A 26,568-nucleotide genomic window follows, 5' to 3' on the forward strand; every position below is an offset into this window, starting at 1 on the left:
CGTATAAATCGCCAATAAAACACAAAGATCTTAACAAATATTTATAAAATAAACGAAAAGAAATAATAAAATATTATATACTATACTACATAACAAATACTCGTACTACATGTGTTTTGGCTGCTGTTGTGGTTTAAGTTTGCGTCTTCTTCATTATAAATAATTTGTAGAATTTTAGTAATGAGAATTTCTAAAAATGTTTGCCACCATTTAATACAGATAATTGTGATTTCATTATGTTTTACGAATTTTAATGGCGGTAAGTGATAAGCCAAGATGTTTTTGGAAATGCCCAATGAATAAATAAAAAAAAAACAACAAAAAGGTTCTTTTTTATTGTAACAATCCCACCTTTTCCCCTTCCCCATCTCAACCATGAATTGTTTGTTGATACAAACAGATGATTTTCGCATAAAGGTGTTGCCAGATATTTGTGAGTTATTTTACGTTGAATTTCAAAGGGAAAATCTTCGTTTAATTAATTGTTAAATGCAAAAAATTATGAATAGTGTTATTAATTGTTAATTTAAATATCAGTGAAAACAAATTAATTTAATTTTGTATGATGATTTTAATTTAAAATTTAGCTATTTTATTTTCATAATCTCTAATTTTTGAAAAACTTAAGTATTTGATTTATCTGGCAGCCTTGTGTGAAACTCATAAACAGAGAATTACGGAGAGAAAGAGCAAAACAAATATATGGAGAGAAAGAGAGTGCTGCTGCAATAAACAACTCACTAATAAATTTCAGAGTGCTACGATCGACTTTAAATATGTGTGGTTCAGTGTTCAGTGCAGTTGAGGGGATTTGTCCCCAAAATGGGGATTTCAAAATTTTTTTGTTATGAGGAATTTTGAGATTTTAAGAAAATTGCTTTATTTTAACATTATAGTTCTTATTTTCGTTTTGAATAATCATATTTTATTTCATAATCATTTGTATCAGTAATTAAAAATGTTAAACACTTTTCTTCAGAATCTGATGAAAAACACAAAATATTTAGAGACTTTTTTTGTTCTCAGGACTCTATTTACTTTGATAATCAAAAAATTTAAATATCAAAACACATCTTGTATACCTGTGAACATTTACTACTGCACTGCCTTACCCTTTATTGACAGACTATGGCGGGAGAGTTACCTTCTTCTAGGGACACGTTTGTCATCTATACTGATGGCTACACGTCTGCGGTTGGGGTGGTTGGTGGCTTCTATATTCCCCGTTTTCAGAAATGGTATGTTTCATGCTACAGGATCAATGTAGTGTAATTCAAGCTGAGACTTCAGTCATCAAATGGGCGGAACGCTGGATGGTTATTTTATGTGAATATCCGAATTTGTACTGGCAGTAAACCTACTATCAAATCCCTCTCTGGTATCTATTCGACATCCAGATTGGTACATGAATGGAACTTCTCTTAACGAGATGGCGAGACATGCTAACCTGGAGTTATTCTGGGTACCAGGTCACTCTGGTGTACTTTGACAAGGCTCACGTTTGCAAGCCGTCGAGATTGATCTGTTGGTCGGTTTACCGCTTTTCTTGCTGTAAATCACTCATACAGCGTAAATTGTTTTAGTCTGCTCAGCTCAGATGGTCTATTTTGATAAATTGCTCGATATTGAGGCTCATGTGGCCCGTTTTTTACCATCATAGGTCAATGTCCCTCACGGGGTTATCACAGGCTTGTCTACGAATTTTGATATGCGTGCTTAATGGGCACTGCTTAATTGGTGCGCATGCTAGGAGACTGAACACTTCATACAATGACTTCTGTAGAAGTTGCCATGATGAGGACGAAGAGGAAACTGTTGCACATCTCCTCTGTCTTTTCCCTGCTCTATCTATTTGAACGGCCTAGCGGATCTATCTAGTATGGATATTAGGAAGATGGATTCGTTCATTTGTGTGTCAGGTTGGTTCGGCATTGAATCAGATTCCGACATATGAAGGACCTCTTGAGGACCTGAGCATGATCCTTAGGGTATCACAAAGGGACAATTTAACCTTGTTAAAACTCACAACTGAATCATTATCTAAATAATCAAGTAAAATTTTGTATTAACATTTAACTTTAAGTTTTTTTTTAAATTGTGTTTTTATAAATATTTGGGATTTCAATTTTGAAATGTGGACTTTTTGGGAACAACGACTTTCTTTGTCTGGTAACACTGGTGTTATTTAAAAATAAAAATTAAATATCTTTCTTAGAACTATAAGAAAATTCATGCATCTCAGTGACGCTGTTTGGTTACATTTGTTACATTCTTCGTAACTTTTCAATCCTCTACGTCACATGTATAATTTTCTTGTGTTGGACTTTATTTTCATAACTATTCAGCCCTGCAACTAAATAAAGTACTATATGAGAAAGTAGTACCAATTTTTAGCACTTTAAATTCATATCATGTCACTGATGTTTCTTTCTATTAAACAACAGTGTTGCTTATGTGTAATTAATACAACATAGGTCTAGAATCTCAAAAGGATCTAGACTCTATATCCTTTTGAGACGACTATATAAATGCGAAAGATCTTAGTATTGTGCTATTAAGCAGGCTTATATCCAATTTTGTGCATTTGGAAGATTTTGTTAGGTTTTCGTCAGATACAACAAATGTTATGGCTGGATCTGTTTTTAGACAATTGCAGAAGGCTGTTTGAAATAATTAATAATTGTACATAGTTGTCATGTCTAATATACAAAAGTTAGAAAAATTCAATTCAGAACATTATTAGAAATATTTAGGTATATTTGGGAGCTCCAAAAGGTTATTTATGTTATCAATTTAAAAATACCATGAGTATATAGTCCTCTACCACGAGCCCCTGAGTTTAATGCTGATGAATACCGAAATTGTATTTTCATAATTCCGGTTGAGGTCGAATTTCCGCATTCGTGGCCGACAACAATTATTAAAAAAATATTTTAGAAAATAATCTTCAAACTAATTCTATATGTATTAAGTACATCGAAAGTAACAGTATTGTGTATTAATACCAGTTTGATTTTAAAGAATATTCTGTATTCTAACGGTTTTGATAAGAGGGTTAAAAAGCTGCTGATATGTTATTCCAGGACATTACAAAAGCGTTTCATATCATATACAGGATGCCAAAATGTATTCAATATTAATTTCTCAATTACAATTGGTTTTATCTCAATATTAGTTTGCTATTCTGAATTTCAATTTGGTTTTTATCAATTTGGATTTTCCCAATTTCAACATGAAAATGTTAGACAATTCTGCGATTATTATTTTGCATTAATGTTAGGAAAACATTAAATTTAAGATTAAATGTTATATAATTAAGATTACATTTTTATAAGACTAAATTCCAAGGTCACGTTTTTTATAAAAGCGGAGAACTTTAAATTGAAACATATATTCTTATAATTTTTTTTCGAAATTTTTTTGAAAAAGTTTTTTTTTCCAATTTTTGTACCCTTCAACTTCGTGAGAATTTTAAGACCCTATAAAGTATGTATATGGGGCATTTCATGTCAAGTGAACCAACTTTTGAAATCGATGTCTTCCGATCGGGATGAAATTTGCACCAAGGTTAGCTCTATTGGATAGTAACTCAGACACAATTTTTCAACAACATCGGTCGAGAACTCTCTGAGTTATAGGGGGTAAAATTTTGACAATTTGGTCAAACAGGGGTTTTTTCTTATCCATGTAACTTATTACCTATTGTTCTTAGCAAAATGTGTCCCAAATAGTATAGATAGCTATTTCTTCGATCTTTCGAAAAAAAATATTTAAAAAAAAAAAAAAAAAAGTTTTTAATATTTTTTTTCCGAAATCAAAAACTTTTTTGACTTTTTTTTAAAATACGTCCTTTTTTTTTTTTTTTTTCTTAAAATAAAGTTTAGATATTTTCCTTGAACACCTACTTGGTCGCTTAGTGGGATGCGAGTGGGATATCTATCAAAATAAATATTTTGTAACTCAAAACATAAAATTTTTGACTTTTTTTGCAAAATCAAAAACTTTGTTGACTTTTTTTTTTCAAAATGGACCCTTTTTTAATCTTTTTTTTTAGGTCAAACAAAAGCTTAGATATTATCCTTGAAGACCCTTTTGGTCGCTTAGTTGGATGCGAGTGGGATATCTATCAAAATAAATATTTTTTAACTCAAGACTTACAATTTTTGACTTTTTTTTTTGCAAATACGATTTTTTTTCCAAATGGGCCCTTTTTTTAAAATTTTTTTTGTAGTCAAAAGAAAGCTTAGGTCCATTCCTTTAAGATATTTTTAGTCCCTTAGTGGGATGCGAGTGGGATATCTATCAAAATAAATATTTTGTAACGCAAGACATACAATTTTTTAATTTTTTTTTGCAAAATCAAAATTTTTTTCCAATATGGGCCCTTTTTTAATTTTTTTTTTTGCTCAAAAGAAAGCCTAGGTCCATTCCTTTAAGATATTTTTAGTCCCTTAGTGGGATGCGAGTGGCATATCTATCAAAATAAATATTTTGTAACAATTTTTTAATTTTTTTTTGCAAAATCTAAATTTTTTTCCAATATGGGACTTTTTTTTAAAAATTTTTTTTTGCTCAAAAGAATGCTTAGGTCTTTTCCTTTAAGACCTATTTTGTCACTTAGGAAGATGTGAGTAGGATATCTATTAAAATAAAAATGTTGTAACTCAAGACATTCAATTATTGACTTTTTTTTTGCAAATTCGAATTTTATTTCAAAATGGGCCCTTTTTTAAAAATTTTTTTTTAGTCAAAAGAAAGCTTAGGTCCATTCCTTTAAGATATTTTAGGTCCCTTAGTGGGATACGAGTGTGATATCTATCAAAATAAATATTTTGTAACTCAAGATATACAATTTTTGATTTTTTGGCAAAATCAAAAACTTTTTTGACTTTTTTTTAAAATGGGCCCTTTTTGTAATTTTTTTTTTTGCTATAAAGGAAGCTTAGGCCTATTCCTTTAAGATGGTTTTGATCGCTTAGTGGGATGCGAGTGGGATATATATCAAAATAAATGTTTTGTAACTCAAGACATACAATTTTTGTGTTAAAACATTTATTTTGATAGATATCCCACTCGCATCCCACTAAGGGACTAAAAATATCTTAAAGGAATGGACCTAGGCTTTCTTTTGAGCAAAAAAAAAAATTAAAAAAGGGCCCATATTGGAAAAAAATTTTGATTTTGCAAAAAAAAAAGTCAAAAATTGTAAGTCTTGAGTTAAAAAATATTTATTTTGATAGATATCCCACTCGCATCCCACTAAGCGACCAAAAGGGTCTTCAAGGATAATATCTAAGCTTTTGTTTGACCTAAAAAAAAAGATTAAAAAAGGGTCCATTTTGAAAAAAAAAGTCAACAAAGTTTTTGATTTTGCAAAAAAAGTCAAAAATTTTATGTTTTGAGTTACAAAATATTTATTTTGATAGATATCCCACTCGCATCCCACTAAGCGACCAAGTAGGTGTTCAAGGAAAATATCTAAACTTTATTTTAAGAAAAAAAAAAAAAAAAAAAAAAAGGACGTATTTTAAAAAAAAGTCAAAAAAGTTTTTGATTTCGGAAAAAAAATATTAAAAATTTTTTTTTTTTTTTTTTAAATATTTTTTTTCGAAAGATCGAAGAAATAGCTATCTATACTATTTGGGACACATTTTGCTAAGAACAATAGGTAATAAGTTACATGGATAAGAAAAAACCCCTGTTTGACCAAATTGTCAAAATTTTACCCCCTATAACTCAGAGAGTTCTCGACCGATGTTGTTGAAAAATTGTGTCTGAGTTACTATCCAATAGAGCTAACCTTGGTGCAAATTTCATCCCGATCGGAAGACATCGATTTCAAAAGTTGGTTCACTTGACATGAAATGCCCCATATATATTCTGGTTCCTTATAGATAGCGGAGTCGATTAAGCCATGTTCTGAAGACCACAGATATCCTCGGGATCCAAATCTTGAATAATTCTGTCAGACATGCTTTCGAGAAGTTTCCTATTTAAAATCAGCAAAATCGGTCCACAAATGGCTGAGATATGAGGAAAAAAACCAGGACAACCTCAATATTTGACATATATCTGGATTACTTAGTCATTAATATAGACAATATGGATATCTAATGATAGATATTTCAAAGACCTTTGCAACGACGTATGTATATAAGACCATAGCAAGTTGGACCTACAATGGATCAAAATCGGAAAAAATATTTTTTAACCCGAATTTTTTTTTTTCATAAAAAAAAAAAAATTATATTTAAAATTTAAAAAAAAAAATTCGAAAAAAAAAAATTTTACAGAAAATTAAAAAAAAAAAATTTTGTTTACCTAAAAATATTTAAAATTTGTATTTTGTAGTATAATTTGGGGAAGGTTATATAAGATTCGGCAAAGCCGAATATAGCTCTCTTACTTGTTTTTTTAGTTTTTTTTAAATTTAAAAAAAAACATTTTTGAAAAAGAATTTAGACAAAAACATTTTTTTCATGAAAAAAAATTCGGGTTAAAAATATTTTTCTCGATTTTGACCCATTGCAGGTCCAACTTACTATTGCCTTATATACATCGTTGCAATGGACTTTGAAATATCTCTCATTAGCTATCCATATTGCCTATATTAATGACTTAGTAATCCAGATATAGATAAAAAATGGCCAATAATCGAGGTTTTCCCGGTTTTTCTTTATATATGAGCCATTTCTGGGCCGATATTGTCGATTTTAAATAGCAACCGAGCCGGAAGAATTAGCGATATATTGATGTATGAATCATGTATGTATGTAAGTTATTTGGGGGCTATGGAAAGTTGATTTCAACATATAGACGGACTTCCCTATATAACGATCCAGAATATATACATATACTTTGTAGGGAGCAAATGAAAAATGTAGAAATTACAAACGGAATGACAAACTTATATATACCCCAGCCACTCATGGTGAAGGGTATAATAAAACAGAGAAAAGCGTTTTTAATATCTGTCCAATTGGCTTTATTAATTAGAATTAATTTTTAAATATGATTTCGGGAATGTGGCAGCCGCGGCTAGCGCTTACATTTCATAACCTGGAGTTGAAATTTTCACTCACCCTTTGAAAATTTGAAAATTATGTTCAGTGATGAAGCACACTTTTGTTTAAATGGCTATGCCAATAAATATAATTGCCGCTTTTGGAGCGATGATAAACTTCAAGCAATTGTGGCAACACCATTATATGCAGAAAACCATTATGGGTGAGCATTATGGGTGGGTGGACACATTAGTCCATTATTTTTGTGACAAATAACGATGATCAGGACGTTACAATCAATGGAGATCATTTTAAGGCATTATTAACATTGGAAGGTATTGTAGACATGTGGTTTCATCTGGATTTGGCGAACAAATAATTTCAAAAAATGGACATGTTAACTGGCCACCTCGTCCATGCTATTTGACTCCATTAGATTATTTTCTCTAAGGATATGTAAAGTCGCAGGTCTATGCAGATAGATCAGAAACGATCAGAAACGAGCACTTGGGAGTTTACAGTTTACATGATAACTTTGAGAATTGAATATTTCGGAAATTATGAGTACCGCAACCATGGTAGTCTGAATATAGCTCTTTATGGTAAACGAAACCAATTTTGTGTTGGTTGGGTTAAATTCTTTCGGATACTCGTTACTTATTTTGTTAGTATTTACCAAGTAAAAGGAACATAGTTGAGAGAGGCTGATAATATGTAGTCAGATAATAATTGATCAATTGGTATTTTGTTGCAAATGTGATCAGGTGTTAGGAGGAAATCTGTGCAATATACAGTTAAAGGCATAAGTATGTACACACATTTTTATTTCAAACTATTAAAAATGTTCCGCTGACAGATCAAAATATTCAAAAAGGACTTTACGCTTTTTTGTTAATAAATTAAGTCGATTTTTTTTGAATGCTCTGAACAGTAAAACTCACAATCTCTCTTACGCTCACTCTCTCGTCTCTCAACTTGTGTTAACGATTTCCGCAAACTCAAACAATATGTATGCAGTTAAAGAGTCATTTAAATATATGTACGTTTGTAACTAATTAGCCCGCTCCCAATGCAGCAGCAATGATTGGGCATGCGACAATGGACAGTGCATACAAGATGATAAATTATGTGATGGCAAGGTCGATTGTCGTGACCGATCGGATGAAATTGCTGAGAATTGTATACAGTTCCAAGAGACTTGTCAAAACTTTGCCTTTAGTTGTGCCTACGGAGCTTGCATAGACGGCAAAGCCAAATGCAATGGCGTGCAGGATTGTGCTGATAATTCGGATGAATTGATATGTACAAAACAAGATGATTCGGACTTTCAAGGTATATGGTAAGTTAGATATTTTAAAAGAAATGATGCCATTAACACTTTCTCATTCATATTATGGTATTTTAAATGATTATAGCTCCGACAATGAAATACAGTGTGTAAATTCTAAAGAATGCATAAACTCAATTAATCTTTGCGATGGCCGAGTACATTGCAAGGATGGTTCTGATGAATCGCTGGCACTATGCATTAACTTTGGCTGTATTTCGTTTGGTTTTCAATGTGGCTATGGCGCCTGCATTAGCGGCAATGCTAAATGTAATGGCATCAAAGAATGCGCTGATGGTTCTGATGAAGCCTGGGAGTTGTGTAATACGCCGCGAAAACAGACTAATTTAATTGGTGTAACACCCACACCAATACCAACTCCTAAACCTACACCTACACCAGTACAATATATCAGATGTGTTATACCTAATATACCCCAATTACAGGACTTGATATTTAAGCTACATCCTCGAAATGAAACAATTCCATTGGGGTCATTTGTTGAAGATTATGAAATCATTCATATGCAGTGCCAACACAAATATACCTTGAGAGGACAGCCTAGTCTTTTCTGTCAAAATGGTAAATGGAATTTTGATTTTCCCTCATGTGTTGGTAAGTGTTTTGTGTAATATTGTTGTTTAAATTAGTTTTGTAACAGTGTCCTCAATAATGTTTAGGCTACTGTGATGGCTCACTTTTGCGGGGCGTTTCTTTGCGTGCTGTTTGTGATTATAGAACTCGTTTTGTGGAGTGCCCGAAAAGAATTCGACCTGGTACGGAAATTCAAATCAATTGTGGCTTTGGTTACACTCGCACCCCGAATAATCCTCAGTATATAAAATGTTTAACTGATGGTACCTTCGATAATAGTCCTAAACCTTGCGAACACAATTGTGGACGAGTTGCCCCCAATTTGGAGGCGTTGTCTAAAAATGGTGTTCCAATTAAATCCAGTTCGGCGCCATGGCATGTGTCCATTCATGAGAATAACAGCGTTAATTTCGATTACATTTGTAGCGGTTCAATAGTTTCGCCTAGCGTTGTCATAACAGGTGAGTGATTGTTGAGTAGTTGAAGACCCAGGAAGCTCGTATTTATTTGATTCTTGTTTCAGCCGCACATTGCTTTTGGGATGAGCCAACTTTGACATTGAGAAATTATACAGAATATACAATTATTGCTGGCCAAAGTACGAGCAACTTTACAACAATACAGAATGAGTACACGCAAGTGGTACAGGTTGAGGAAATACACATTCCAGGAGAGTAAGTGAGACTTTGTTTTTATTTTATGTCAGACATTGAAGGGATTCACAACCTATGATGGATCATTGCAATGATGTATTTTCGTATTTTGATACGATAAATAGTTTACCCTTTTTTTAATATATTAATTGATTCACCCGCTTAATTGCTCAGCCTAATCTATTATGTACACTAGTTTCAATATAATTGAATAAAAAATAATTTTCTTTTGATCACTGGATATTGAACCAAACAAATTGATTTAGGTCAAGGGATAGCAAAAAAGATATCTTCCATTTTCTAAAGATTTTTCTCAATTATAAAGCACACATAATCAATATATGGACAATTCCATAAATATGCCAACCGTGAATAAAAAATAAAACCCTTGAAACTTTTTCAGGATGAGTTGAATAGGAAAAAAATACAGAAATGTTACTGTAATTTCTTAAAAGCAAAAAAAAAAAAACAGTTTAAAGGGACTATCTTTAAATTTTAATTTAATTAGTATGTAATAAGTGCCGAAAGATAGGTTAGGTTCCATGGGAAGCCACTTTTCAAGCAGCTCTCTTGGGTCCATTCAAATATGATCCCATTGTGATACCCAAGAAGTACACAGCAGGATACTTATACTAAATCCGTTGTTTTCAAGGTAAACCGACCAGATTGTCTGATGAAAGAATGGATGCGTCTAAGATTCATCCTTGATAATTCATGTAAACACAAGAAGAAGGTGGTTCCAAAAATACGTTCCCTCAAGTTTGTCAGAGCCAGCCATTGGTGGAATAGGTGGGACATAGTCTCCTCATTTTCTTCCTTTCGACAGCTTCTACAGTAGTCGTTAAACCGTAAGCCAATTCTTCTAGAATATGGCCGACTTCATAAACGCAGTATTGCAAAGCAATTACAAGGCAAAGCAATACTTTGTGACATTCATAAATGTTTTGTAAAGAATCATAAAAAAACAGTTCACAAATTTGACAGATGCTGCGCATGGACAAGCATTGCCATACAATAATGAACTTGTGACATTGCCAAAACAAAATCTATTGCGTTTATGAACACTATGCATTGCAGTGTTGCTTTGCAAAATGCGTTTATGAAGTCAGCCTATGTCTCAATTATGCAGTGTCCTGTAATAAAAGAAACAATTAGCCATATTTGCTCACGACAGTGTCACAGTGTCCATTGACATAATATCCATGGACATTATGACACCCCATTATGACATTATGTCCATGGACATTATGTCAATTCGGTAGTGTCATAATGTCCATGGACACTATGTCAATTTGCTTATATATTTTTTAGATAAACTCATTTTTATAAAATTTTTGGAACAAATCAAGATCCCAGTAACAGTTTACATTTTCATATATTAGAAAGCTTCATATAGCGAAGCCGCCTGCCGCGTTCCATGGAGAAGAAATAAAAACCTTTGTCTTTGATCGCCATGCTACTGAGTGAAAAAAAACTTGTCTTTGCAAATAAAGTTTTTCTGCATGGCGGCCGCTCTTAGGGACTTTCTCCTCCATAGAACGCGGCAGGCGGCTTCGCTAAATAAAGTATTTCTTGTAAATAAATTATTAAAAAATATTTTTTTTGGAGTGAAAGTTCTTAAATTTTTTATTGTACTTTCTTTTTTTATTTTACATTATCTTTTATATATATAATTCTTCTGTACGTGTGTTAGTAACTGAACTCCTCCTTAAAGGCTGGGCCGATTTAGATGAAATTTTTTGTGTGTGTGTTTTAGTGTGTCCCTGGATGGTTTAGATTCATAATTGACCTATATAAGTACAGTGGACATGGCACCTCACATACAAAGTAAAAATTTATTATTGCATATCTGGAGTACTATTATAGAGGAAGTCTTCAAACTTTGTGTGAGCTATTGCAGAACAACGTTTGCCGGGACAGCTAGTTATTTATACTTCTTTAACAATTTTACTTTTTTTTAACTTTAAATTTGTGACGTCTGAACTCCACAAAATTCAGATAATAACTAAAAATCGTAACTATCGTCTTATTACTACTTTAAATTTACAACATAAATACACTAAGGGAAAAAACGTGCTAAAATAAAGATTTTACGTCCAAAAATCAAAGCATTTCAATCTTAATTGTCTGTTAAATGCGAAAATTCTTAATTCAAGAATAAAATCTTATTTTTTTACGGTTGCTTATTTTAAGATCGTATTTAAGATTGTGTTATTATTTACAATCTTAAATTAAGAATACATTTTGCAAAATTTAAGAATGTAATCTTAACGAAGTTCTTGATTTGAGATCGGTTTTAAGAACGTAGTCTTGTTAAAAATCTTAATTTAAGATTGTATTCTTAAATTGTTAAGAATTTAATCTTAAGAATTAATATTAAACAAATTGAATTAGAATGTCGAAATATGTAAATGTCTTATATTTGTATTTATATTTAATGTATTATTATATTTACATATTTATGTATTTAAAAAAAACGCAATTATATTATAATACATACTTAAAATTATATCAACTTTGGCCTTCCATTATTGATTGGATATAAATGAAAAGGAAGGCTAACAAAATCAGAAATTTTAATAATATAAATTTTACTAAGTAAAGAACCAACTTCATAGGATTGGAAGTGTTTATCGAACTCTTTTAAGGATTGCGTTGCAAATAACATAAACTTCTTCGTTTTGAATTAACAAAATTGATCTTTTCCTGGGTACATAATTTGAAAGTCAATTTTAATCTGAAATTTGTAAGGGAAAATAACTTAATCTGAAAGTAACAATCGAAAACAACTTTGTCACCAATTCCGGCGCTCTTGAATGACTTATTTTTGGCCACCTTCGTGGTAACTCAAGACTTCCTATTTTTGCCAAATCTTTCTGGAGCACACTGTATGTGAGTTTCCATTTATGACAAACTTCCTCCCAATCAGCGCTATCTCTGCTCAAGTATAGTTTATAAGCAGCTGCAACTGATTCATCAATTTCAGAACTTTGCATTTGATTTGTTGATCCCATTTCAGCAATTTCTTCTTCATCCAAACGAGATGAGCTTGTATCTAGGCTATTGTTGTTGAATGATGCAGCTTTAATAATAATTTTGTAATAAAATCTATAACGAAATTACCTTAAGTTCATTCTCAGTGGGAAAAACTTCGCAAATATCGGCCAAGTATCAAAGTGTATCCTTTCTTACGGCGTTCTGCTCATATGATATTGTCCATCAGACAGCGTCAAGAAATCTTCACTCACAGATATACTTATAAGAACTAGTTCGTCTGAGTTCTGATTTTCTATTATTAATTAAATATTTTTTTTAAACACGTCTACTTCGATCAGCGTTTTGCAATTTATAACTCAACAAGCTTTCATTATTATCAAATTTCTAAAAAATCAAGAATTCAATCTAAACTTTGAGAATATGTTCTTAAATTCAAAAATACAATCTTAAAATTCAGATTATGTTCTTGATTTTTAGAATGCGTTCTAGAAATCAAGAAATTATTCTTAAATTTGAGAACTTAAATCTTACTGACCATAATTTAAGATTAAAACATGAAAAATATTGCAATCTACATTCAAGAATTTTTTTCTAAAATTTAGATCGTCATATTTCTCTTAGTGTAGTTATTTAATTTATTTTTTAAATATCATGGATATTATGTCACTCCAAAAGTGTCATTATGTCCATGGACTTTACAACACATTACACATGGACATTATGACACTACCGAAATGACATAATGGCAATGGACATAATGTCACCTTTAGGAGTGACATAATGTCCATGAACATTATGTCAATGGACACTGTGACATGCCACCGATTCGTCCTGCCGACATCGTATACACAGTTTTTGCTGTAAAACCATCCTACATTTTGCAAGGGAACTACCAGAAAAGGGATCAATCGCCTCCTCAGCCATCATCATAAAAAACACCTCATTTCAAGTTTTTTTGTGAAGTGAAGTGGTTAGTTTACTGAAATGTACGCTTATAGTTTTAAAAACAAATTTATTTAATTTTTAAAAAATTGAAGTAAACTCCATGCTAGGGTGTTAAGCAAAAATTTACTTATATTTTCCACAATTCAGTGGTTTATATATGTATAATTTTCCTAATAATGCCATTTATTTACCTTTAACATATTTGAAAAATATAACGTTTCTCCATAAATACAAAAAAAAATTATGGAGATATCATAAACCGTTAAGAAGATATGCCCAAATCTATAAGTCTCTAAAAATTATTTTATTTTTGATTTTGGATAAATGTATGTACCAAATTTCTACACAGAGAAAACTGATTCGTGGTAGCAACTGAATTTGTTGCCAATCGAATGATTCTACCTTAGTAACCGAATTTTACAATTGTGGCTACAATATTTTAGAAGGGGTAACAAAAGTTTGGTTGCTTCAAGCGAAATTCTTCTTTATCAATTGATTTTCTGTTGATAGAATCGAAAAATTCTATATGTGCAAATTCGGTTGCTATGACGAATCTGTTTTCTCTGTGTAGACTTTTGCTTGAATATAAACAATTTTATGCGAAAAAATCTATTTGGATTATGGGCGTTGAGCATGGACGATTTTGATAAAATTAAATTTTTTTCTTAATTTAGTCCATATAATTCTCTATGCGGTGGGCATGCCCGATTTTAATAAAAATTAGCATACGTTCTTGTTTTGTTTCAGAAAATATATGTACCAAATTTCTAGACTTTTGCTTGGATAAGAAAAATTTTATGCGAACAAATCTATTTGGATTGTATGGGCAGTGGGCGTGGTCGATTTTGATAAAATTTTACTTTTTTCTTAATTTAGTCCATATAATTCTCGGTGCGAAATTTCAGCACTCTACGACCACTCCTTATAATTTTTGCAAAAAAATTTATGAAGCCAACCCTCTATTCACCGTGGCGGTTGGCGTTGGAATATTCAGGTTCCAAGATAATCTAGAATGATGTCAAGGTATTTTGCATTATCACTGATTTCAAGACCAATTCCATTCTGTCTAGGGGGTCTAAAATGATCGATTTTATACATACTTATGAAGAGAACCAGTTCCGTTTTTTGGGGATTCACACTAAGTCCACTCGAAACAATCCACTCACTCAGTGTACTTAGTGCAGATTCCATACAGCTATTTTACTAGATATAAATGCCACAACTTCGTCAGCATAAGCGATCTGTCTGTCTATTGAAAACACTATAGAACCCAAACGAAAGGACCTTACTGGGTAAATACTCTCTGTTGATGAGGTTTGTTTGGTATCGAAAATGGGAAATATCGGTCCATGATTTCACTTAGCCCCAATACAAATGAGCACCAGGAATACTGTTTGAGCAATCATAAATATGTTGATTATGCTAAGGTTCTAGGCGGGGAAAATATTTTTTGGGATATTTTCGGGAAATGTTTTTCGGGAATTTCTTTATAAGTTTTCTTCTTAAAGTTACAATATTCAGATTCGTTACGATGGACAAATTTTATGTATGTATGTATATCCATATCGCAATTCGTAACCATATTCAATCCTGATAAAGTTTGCACAAATTAGTTCTATGTATTCTGAAATTATACTGTAAAGTATGACGAAAATCGGGCAACATTAGTCCCTAGTCCCTATACAAGGTTCCCATCAGAAAATGACTTCAACATTCATAATAATAAATAATAATTGATATTATGATTAAAATGGACATAAACAAGTTTTATCTTTCTACCAACGTTTGGGTGGATCTGTCAATCATGAGAATTATCAGAAATTTCGACATAAGCCATTTAAAGTTTTATGAAATTAATCACTCCATCAAATTCTGTATTAATGATTTTATTATTTTTTCCCCCAGATATCGCGGTAAAAATGGACGCCAAAGAGAGGATATTGCCTTTGTTAAATTAAAAACTGCCTTAAGATATACCGAAACTATTGCCTCGATTTGCCTACCAAAAATAATTCGTAACACCGCCTCAAAGTATGTGCTGTCCAATGAGAATGGATTCGTTACCGGTTATGGCCTAAAAAATCAATTGGAGAGACTCAAAATGATAACGTTAGCCTATCATGATTGTAGAGAAAAAAGTCCACCGGACGCACCTGTGGCAGATGATAAATTTTGCATTTTCAGTAACGAGGGTGCTTCGGTGTGCCGGGGTGACAGTGGCGCCGGTTTTTTTAAAGAGGACAAGAATTTGGAGGACAATGAAATTACATATAGACTATTGGGTGTCATAAGTAATACGCCAAACACTAAAAACGATTGCACACGTTTGGATGATGAATCCTATGTTGCAATCACAAACATCCACTACATGGCTGCGGATTTATTGAGGAAATTGTTACAAACTATAGAAGCAGATCGAGCTTTCTTTTAGTTATTAGAGTAAGAATTTTATATTTTAAGTGTAATTTAAATTATAATGTGCAATAAAGATAACTTAATACATTTTAATTATTCAGAAGTTGATAGAAGATGCCATCATAATTGAGATATGCCTACTTGGATATTTATATTCGGAATATTAGCAACGCCTACTTTTAAGTGGGCGTGGATTTAAATTTATAACTAATTTTACATATATCTGGGATACAAATTTCTGTACATACGAGGTGGGTAAAAAGTGCGTGCCTTTTTAAATCAAACACAGATTTTTGGATTCAAAATTATATATACAAATTAAGTCTCCTTTAAACTCTATGCACTTTGCCCAACATTTTCACAATTTATTTATCCCTTCCAAAAAAGGTCATCAAAATATGTATTTATTCTGAGATGATTTCATCGTTGCACAGTGGTATAGAAAAAAAAATAGAGGGAAATAAATCTGTAACTTCTAAACGACACACATGCACAAAGATGTAAATTCTCTGCGAGTTGTTAAGTTTTCCCCAATTAATTTGCCACATAAAAACATAAGGTAGACATGCTATATATATAATGGATAGGGGATTTCGTTTACTTTTCAAAAATGTAGTAACTTTTGACAATTAAAAATTTCATGGAATACTTTTTTGAAAAATATGACAAAAAAATGCGTTTTATTGAGTTTTTGCATAGATAGTAGGGTATTCAATTAATCGGTTTTCTGGTTTAATCGGTTAATCGAGCAAATAATTAATCGGGGTTTAGATTTATTCGGTTAATCGGTTAATTTCGGTTAATTTAAAATTATTCGATTAACCGAATAATTTCTATTTTAATTTTAAATTGAAAATACAACAACGAATTATGTGTACAAAAACATAAAAAACAACAAATATAGTATTTGAGATCATTTTTGTATACATATCGCTCATTTGCTCCAACAACGTCATAACTCAAAATCCATGTTTTATGAACAGAGTAATACAAAATATGTGCCGTTCTATAATCTTTCATATAGTTTTATCAGTTTTCAAAAATGTCAATTTTTTTTTGTGAGAGTGTTTTTTTTGTTGTAAACATCAAAATTAAAATTTATGTCTTCTCGTATATTTGACAAGTAAAAAATTGGATTAAATACAGATTAGAAAGATATTAACATCTACTGTTTATATTTCTGAAATCGCATGATTTGTTGAAAATTTATTTAAGAAATAGTAAAATGTCATTAAACATTCAAAGACGTTTTTCTCGAAACGACTTTTTTTGAATTATGACGTTGTTGCAAATGAACGATATGTTCATTTGCATTTGTAGGGTTTTGGTGAGATCTTCTGAAATAATCTTTTAAAAAAAGAATACAATTTAAATGTTTTTCTTTTAAACGATTTTTTTCTTTAGATTTAATAAAATTATTCTTGGAAAAAACTCTCTCGCTGATTGTATATGTTGGAGAAATCAAAAGCATGATAAAGAATATTCAATATCTCAGTTCTTTTTTTAGTTTTTTTCTAAGCATATAAAATCCTTAATTATACAATTGGAGTCCTTTTTGGATTGTTTTAGATTTTGAATACTTTAAATAGTTGTTTAATTCTGATAAAAGACTCATTTAAAAAGAAAGTTTCGTCTATAACATGTAAATACAAACAAAGTTTCAAATACATTTAAATTAAATATGTCAGTTGTTATACTCACTAAACATGTTTATTGGATGTTCAAAAAAATATCTAATTTTAATTTGTAATTTGTATTTGAATTAAACGGAAAAATAAATACAAAAATATATGTATGTATGTATGTTAAAGTGCAAAAAAAGGAATTTCGGTTAATCGGTTAATCGATACAAATTAATCGGTTTATTTGTTATTTGAAAATCGGCAATTTTAAATTATTCGAACAGTTAACCGTCCAAAATTAATCGGTTAACCGATTAACGGTTAATCGATTGAATACCCTAATAGATACAAAATTTTCAATTTAAAATTAAATATTTATTTATGAAAATTTTTTAATGAAATGCAATTCCCCAAAAAATTTGGAAAAATCCCAAAATTGGGATTTTTTAGTTTTTTAGCTCTAATATCCATACCAGAGGCGGGGATATCGGAACCCCCTACAAAACAGTTAAAAACATATTTGGCCATCTAAAGTAGGTTACTCTTTTTTGATATCGACTATGCGATTTGAGAATTTGCCCTAAAGTTGAATTTCACATAAAAAATAGGCATTTTTTGGATAGACCTGGTCCCCTCAGTATCAACATTTTTTTAATTTGTTTTCATTTATGATATTTAGTGTAAAGTTGGCTTTTCAAAAAGAATAAGTTCCTAATACATCTTCTTAGAAATTTTTCAAATGCGAATATATCCTAAGTTATAAGAGATAATTGATAGCTTTGGGGACCCTTGCAATCCAAATTCAAAACTTAAACTCGATAACAGTTCTTCTTTTAGAAGTTACAGATTTATTTCCTTTTTATACCCTTCAGCTTCGTGAGAAGGGTATATATAAGTTTGTCATTCCGTTTGTAATTTCTACATTTTTCATTTCCGACCCTATAAAGTATATATATTCTGGATCCTTATAGATAGCGGAGTCGATTAAGCCATGTCCGTCTGTCTGTCTGTCTGTCTGTCCGTCTGTCTGTCTGTCTGTCTGTCTGTCTGTCTGTCTGTTGAAATCAATTTTCTGAAGGCCCCAGATATCTCCGGGATCCAAATCTTCAACAATTCTGTCAGACATACTTTCGAGAATTTTGCTATTTAAAATCAGCAAAATCCGTCCATAAATAACGGAGATATGAGCAAAAATCCGAGACAACCTCTGAAAATTTCATCAAAAAACACAATGTATTGCATGCTTTGAGAAAAAAACAACAAAACGTATGGTTGGATGTGCAAGCTATGCGTATTTTGTTTTTTTTTGTGTTTTGTTTCTTTTGGCGTTGTTGTTGTTTTTTATACAACTAACCGTTTGTTTGGTTGTGTGGATGTGCAAGCTTTGCGTATTTTGTTTTTTTTTGTGTTTTGTTTCTTTTGGCGTTGTTGTTGTTTTTTATACAATTAAACGTATGTTTGGTTGTGTGTTGGATTTTTTGACAAAAAATCAACAAATCGTATGTTTGAATGTGCATGCTTTGCGTATTTTGTTTTTCTTTTGTGTTTTGTTTCTTTTGGCGTTGTTGTTGTTTTTTATACAATTAAACGTATGTTTGGATGTGTGTTGGTTTCATTGCCTTGCGTATTTTGTTTTTGTTTTTTCTTTTGGTGTTCTGTTTCGTTTGGCGTTGTTGTTGTTTTTTGTGTTCTTGATAAATTTAGGATGCTGTACGCTGAAAGTGGGCAATGTACATACATATATACTAATTATAAAAAATAATAATGCATCCACAACAAAGGTGAAGGGTATATAAGATTCGGCATAGCCGAATATAGCACTCTTACTTGTTTTCTATACTACTGTGCTTTGGAGTCAAATCTATTTCCGCCGCAGCATTGTTTCTGGATACAATGGAATCTTTAGGGTCTGTTGTGGATTGGTCTTACTCCATATGCGGGATTTTTTTTTAACAAACCCGTTAAGCTAAAAGTACCCTCAACGCTCAACACAATTTTGAAACATAAATTTGGATAACTTGGTAGCGTTGTTCAAGCGGCAAACTAAATAAATTTCGACCGTCTGTAGGCCCACCATAAAAAGATGGAGCAAAATTAAAAAAAATTAATCAATAAACCTGAATATCTCTTCAACTAATAGATATAACCTACAAAATTTGAGACTCGAGGTGACCAAATTTGAGGCGTTACGCATTGGCCTCTATTAGCGCTAGGAAGCTGAACAAACGTAAATTAACTCGATAACAGCTCCAATCATCTGAATTTTCGTAATAATATCTCTAATAGTTCCCGAGATATCGAATTATTTCCAAAAAAAACTTTTCTAAACCTTCTATAAATGCCTACAGAATTGCATTATCCATACAAAAATCAGAAAAAAATTATTTTGTGCTGAAAGAAATCACAACACTAAATGTTTTGTGGATCGGCCCATAATTGACCATACCCCCATATAAAATTCACTTTCGAAAATCACTTAAACAAGCATAAATCTTGCTATCAATTTGAAATTCCACATAAATAATCCCCATATATACCAAAATCTCTGTAACAAATTCCATGAAAATCGGCCCATAATTGGTTATAGCTCCCAAATAAGGACCACTTCCGAAAAACACATTAACATGCATAAATATCTAAAAAAAATATCAATATCGAACCTCAATTCTACACAGATCCGTAATTTATACTTTAAAATCATATTACAGGTTTCTGTGAATATCGGTCAATATTTGATCATAGCTCCCATATAAGGCATACTTCCGAAAATCAGTTAAGTGCGCATAAATCTCTTATAAATACCTTAATCATGCTAAAATAATAATACTCATATATTTTGAAATCACGGTACCAAATTTTATGAAGATTGGCCGATTATTGGTCATAGTTGCCGAAAATCAGTAAAATCCTAATGAATTTTTTACAAATATAGTTATCAAGTTTATATTCGAAAAAAAATATGATTATATATAAAAATCACTGTACCAAATTTTATAATGATCGGCCGGCACATAATTAGTTATAACCTCCATATAAGAACCACTTCCTGAAAACACATTAACCTACACAAATATCCAAAAAAATCTTCTGTACTGATCCTAAATTTAACACCAATCTGTAATTTGTATCCAGGAATCATATGACAAGATTTTTTAAATATCGGTCAATAATTCACCATAACTCCATAAAAAGGTCTACTCTTGTTAATTGAGTTATTTTAATGAAATTCTACAAAAATAGCCCTCAAATACTTAGAAATCACTTTACAATATAATATAATATGGCGATAAGCTCATTAGGTCATACCTCCCATTTATTCAACCAAAATATTAGACAGATCAATAATTTGTATTCAAAAAATTTGGTGAATATCGGCTCCCATATACATATATTAAAAATAGATCTAACACTGAGGTAGTCGTGTAGTTTTGCTTATATATCAGCCACTTGTGGGCCAATGGTCAAGCGAACCGGGACCTTAGGGATATATTGCTGTATAAATCATGTACATATTAGGGTCCTCTAAGTCGATTGTTCGAACAATCGACTTTTTGCTGAAAAAAGTCGAAAAGTCGAGATCGACTTTTTGGTCGGAAAAAAGTCGAATAGTCGATAAAAGTCGAAAGTAGTCGATAAAAGTCGAAAATAGTCGAAAAAAGTCGAATAGTCGATAAAAGTCGACATTTTAGATTGTTAAAAAATATTTAATTTCAACATTAAACTAAAACTATTGCAATTTGGTACACTTGCATTTTTTGTAGTGTATGCTAATATAAATAATAAATAAATGTTTATAAAATAAAGCTATTTTCTCCACAGAATTCTTCCAAGATTCTTCTAACAATTATCGCCTTGATAAATTTAATTTCTATTGCTAAACATTACAAAAGGCGCTTCAATAAATGTAGAAACTATATATTTTTTACAAGAAATGGTAAAAAAGTCGAAAATAGTCGGAAAGTCTTAGACTATTTTCGACTTTCCGACTATTTTCGACTTTTTCGATTTAGTCGATTTAACTAAAAAGTCGAAAAGTCGACTTTTTGAAAAACGGAAAAAGTCGAAAGGTCGAAAAGTCGACTTTTTGTTTCAGCTATAGAACCCTAGTACATATGTAAATTATTTGGGAGCTACGGAAAGTTGATTTCAATATACTGATGGACATGACTATATCGACTCCGCTATCTAGAACGTTCCAGAATATTTATACTTTATGGGGTCGCAAACGAAAAATGTAGAAATTACAAACGGAATGACTAACTTATATGCACTTACCACTCTTAATGAAGGGTGTAAAAAAACACATTTATTACACCTTCAATTTCATTCTTCAAATATTTCTATATTTAGGAGATTTTTTAAGATTAGTTTAGGCTGAGATACAAAGTCAACTGGCAACACTGAAACGCAGTATAAAATAGCAAAAAACCCACAGAATTGCACAGTTTTCATAAAATCTTACTATAATTAACAAGTTTTAGTTGCTCGTAAACTCAACTTAAAGTGCGCAATTACAATATTGTTTGATAGCCTCGTATGTTTGCCTATTATATATTTTAATTAATTTCTAGAAATTAAATAATGGAAATTCCTAAAAAATATTGTCAATCTTTAATACAAATAATTGTGATTTTATTATGTTGGACGAACTTTAATGAAGGTAAGTGATACGATTTTTATATTTTTATTGCAATCTTTTTATTTCACTAAATTGTTGAATTTCAGTTCATACATTAAATTTGTTGCTAACATTTCCTAAGTAATTTTTATTTGATAAATTAACTGTTAAAAGAAATCAGCATCCAAATGTATTCTGTTTTGAAAAATTTTAATATTTAAGGGTTTGAATAAAGTGATTTGTTGTTTCTGAAGGCACAATGCCAATTTGTATAAATATCCTATAGAGAAGTGAACCTACACAGCAGTAGTTCTGTAAATTATTTAATTAAGCTTAATTAAAATATATTTCAATTAAAAGAATGAATACAATAAGTGTGAAATGCTAAAAAATTAAGCTATTGTGAAAATTCAAATTTCTTATCTTATCCCCTTATTCATAAAAACAATTTAAATTTAAACAATGTTTTAAAGCAAAATTTCCACACACAATTTGATTTTAAAACGTTGTTTAAATTTAAAATTTGTTTATGAATACGGCCTTTAATGTTTCAATTTTAGAGATTTTTCAAAATTTATTTGTAGTTTAAAATTTGTGTTTTCTCCTTTGGAGTGTTTCAAAAACCGGTTTCGCTGATTAAATTTCCTGCATTGCCAGGCGAAAGGGATTTCTGAAGTATTTCGAAACATATCTGCAGTAAAAGAAACCTTTACTGGGCGAAGCCTATTTTTGGAATACCTCAAAGGAGGAACCTTTGCGTCGTAGGCCAGTAATACAAGAAATATTTAATTCACGAAGCCGAGTTTCTCAAACACTCCAGAGGAGAAAACCTTTACCGTTTTTGTAAGCTGTAAGTTTTTTTTAATTCCTTGTTTTGAAATTATTTCACTTATTTTGAGAAGATTTTTTCATTTTATGGGACTAATCCTTTTGTTATTATTAAACTACCGACTATTGGGACTAATGGCATTATAATTTTTGAAAAAGGGGAAAATGTGTTCCAAAAACTGAGTTTTTTTTAGAAAAGTGGTTACTGTGATGTTATTTACCGTGTGATAGTAAAAAAAACATTGTATGTATGTAAATAATATATAGGGTTATACAAATATGGAGCCTTTTTAAGGATCGGTGATTTGCCTTTTTAGAATTATTTACTCAAACCTAATATTTTTTTAAATGCCCACTTAAGTGAGCCAAATTTTACTAATCCAAAAGAAATTGTTATTCAACAAAAGAAAAAATATACGGATTTTTTTTGGGAAAAAGAGTAAAAAATACGGCCCTTTTTACATGTACCAACTTTGAATGAGTGTAACTTTCTATAGGGACGAGAGCAAGTTAGTTTTATCGGCCAATATAGCCGATATTTAAAGAAGATTGAGCAAAATTAAAAAAAAAAATATGTATACCTAAATAACTCTTCAACTAAAAGAGATATCCTACACATGGGAGCGTATTTTTTATAGATCTTCTCAAGGATTATTCAGCTCATTTGGACCATAAATAAATGTTTAACGATTTTTTAAAAACAAAAATTTAGACCCAGAACATCTGTAAATCAACTACAAAACACCTCAGCTCCAACCATGTGAAATTTCTTAACAATATCTCCAATTGTTTCCGAGATACGGAATTATTTCTTAATGGTTTCGAATAATGATTTTTCGATTAATCGAATAATTTCTTACGAATAATTATTCGAACAATTTAAAAATTACCATTTTCGAATAACGAATAATTCGAACAATTTTATTTTATACATATATATTTAAATTCATTATATTTCTTAAAATTTTTCATAATTCCCAATTTAAATAAGTAATAATGAAATGTATTGTTTCTGAAATTCGACAAATAGTTATTTAAAGATAAAATGAGTCATTCGATCACTGTATATGAGTGGTAGGATAGCTCCTTCTATGAAAATATAAATATTAATGCAAGAAGTTACAGTTCTATAAACTAGTCTTTCAATATGTTTAATTTAGGACTTGAAGGAATGAAAATAAAAGGTACGGAAAAAATTGTTATTCAGTAAAAAAAAGGCTGAATGATTTTGGAATTTATTTCGAAACAGAAATTTTAGGGTCTAATACCCTGTTCTCACGACAGCATTATTCGTCATTCACGCTCTCATTCGTCATTCAACCCCCAATTACGAACTGAATTACATGATTCGCCATACAAAATTTCAAGTGCCAATTACCTTGTTCGTACGTAATTCAGTTTGAATTACCTTACGAATTACGAGCAAATCAGTCTCATCTCTAATTATACCCTACACCACCATAGTGGGCCCAAAAATATTAGTCTAACACCTTAAAGTATACCGATCGACTTAGAATCACTTTCTTGTGCGCAGAGTACAGGTCGCAATTTTGAAGATATTTCGATCAAATTTGGTACATATTATTTTTTCGGCCCAAGGACCAAGCCTATTGAAACTGGCTGAAATCGGTGCATTATTTCAACTAGCCCCCATACAAATGTCCTTCCGAAATTGGACTTTATTTAATTTATAAGTGTATCTCCACAAATTGCGCTCCAAATAAGTTTTATATATACAAAATTCATGTCACCAAATTTTGTTACGATCGATCCATAATTAGTCATTGATCCCATATAGACCCGCTTCCGAAAATCACTTTAACGTGCATAAATCGCTTAAAAATGTTGGAATACACTATGGTATTCGAATTATTCGATTTTTTTCTTGTTCGAATAAAACGAATAATTCGAATAACAGATTTTAACTTGTTCGAATAATTCGATCACACGTTTAAAATTAATCGAATTATTCGAATAATTTAAATTTGTTTAACCTTCGCTTTCAGTGTCTACCGAGGTAGATATTTGGATATTCAGTTGTTAATAACTTACACAGTTTTTATCAACTTTGAAATTTCTTTCAGCTCAGTTATCAAAATTTGCCTAATTTTTAGAAAACAAACAAATAAAAATATATAAAGTAAGATTATAGAAGTTTTTTTATATTTCTGTGTATACGGGTTTATGAATATATACCTTCAAATTTATTATAATTTATATTGGTTTTGTTACTTAACTAGCTTTACTTTATACTATCATCAAAAATTATTCAAAAGCTTATCTTAAATACATTCCATTGCTGTCTTGTTAAAAAACACCATCGTATTTTCGGCTCGAGATTTATTTGTGCGATGCAAAGATTTGTACCCAAGGAGTTCAAGAGTAATCTACGTCCAGAGTAATATATTTCCATACTCTGTGTGTTGCTTTTGTCATATAATTTAAGCTGCTAGGGCTGAAGAATCCAATGAATTGAAAAAAATCACCACAGGCCAACGTATTGTTGCTCTTTTGGTTGGATATTGAGACTCATTTTTTTCCCGTATCAACGCCTCCTTTAGTTTTATTGTAAATTTGGATGACTTCAGACTTCTGTTTTTTACCCGAAATATACGAATCACGATGCATAGATGACTGTAAAATTACTTCTTATAATTTGTATTAGATATTTTGATACAAAAAATTAGTATATAAATAAAAATTCTAACACAAACTGAATGTATAAAGTCATTATCTACCCAGGTAGATTCCATGACTTCACGTAAAAAACTGTCTTCATGAAAGCTAAGGTTTAAAAAGTAAAGAATGAAGTTTTGATGTTGGTTTTTTAATATTATATTGTTAAAGAAAAACAAAAAATAACGTTAAAGTTAACAATTCAAGTATTGATAATGTTAAAAAACATTCGAAAACAAAGTCCATCATTAAATTTTCATCAGAAATATTCTGATCAGATTAACTCCCGAACAATCTACAAAACAATTGACTAGCAAACCCTCTAGTTTCCGTTTTGGAGCTATGCTCCATCCTGAATTCAAATACAATATAAACGTATTAAGAACTTTTTTATGTCGTTTATTAATTCGGGGTTTAAATTGAGTAACTAATTCTTTAGTAAATTAATTATTCACTATTTCTAAATTATTTATAACAAATTGTATTGTACATCAAGCTCTATCAACGTTGCCGAATCTTTGCTTAATAAAGTGGTCTTTGGGAATTACACAATAAAAGGAATCTGTCAAAAGTTTGATATCATTGTCAGTGAACATGGCTAATTTGAAGTCAGGCAATGCATGATTGACGCATTTACAAATACGCAAAAAGTTTATTACCATGTTAGACAATGATATTCAAAATCATGTATATGACGAACTCTTGCAACAAAACGTTAGTTTGCAATATTTGTGTTTATCATTAGATTTATTAAATATTTTGCAACACTTACGTACGCGGTTAATAACATCACTTATATATGTACATATATTTTAAGATCATAGCCTTCGTCTATTTCAATGTAATCATCATAAATTTCATCCTTAATATCACTTTCGACGACAGTTTC

The 26,568-nt window shown here is 30.9% G+C and overlaps 1 protein-coding gene across 1 annotated transcript in view; it reads left to right on the forward strand.

The window, feature by feature from the left end:
• LOC135964186 (uncharacterized) overlaps positions 1–26,568 on the forward strand; it is a 32,586-nt gene continuing 6,018 nt past the window's right edge. The window contains exons 1-6 of the mRNA XM_065516305.1: positions 1–259; positions 8,064–8,343; positions 8,420–8,946; positions 9,012–9,386; positions 9,449–9,599; positions 15,426–15,950. Of these exons, the coding sequence (XP_065372377.1) occupies positions 181–259; positions 8,064–8,343; positions 8,420–8,946; positions 9,012–9,386; positions 9,449–9,599; positions 15,426–15,950 (1,937 nt within the window). The 5' untranslated portion in view covers positions 1–180. The remainder of the gene's footprint in view (positions 260–8,063; positions 8,344–8,419; positions 8,947–9,011; positions 9,387–9,448; positions 9,600–15,425; positions 15,951–26,568) is intronic.

This window comes from Calliphora vicina, chromosome 1 (genome assembly GCF_958450345.1).
Source record: "Calliphora vicina chromosome 1, idCalVici1.1, whole genome shotgun sequence".
Taxonomy (NCBI): domain Eukaryota; kingdom Metazoa; phylum Arthropoda; class Insecta; order Diptera; family Calliphoridae; genus Calliphora; species Calliphora vicina.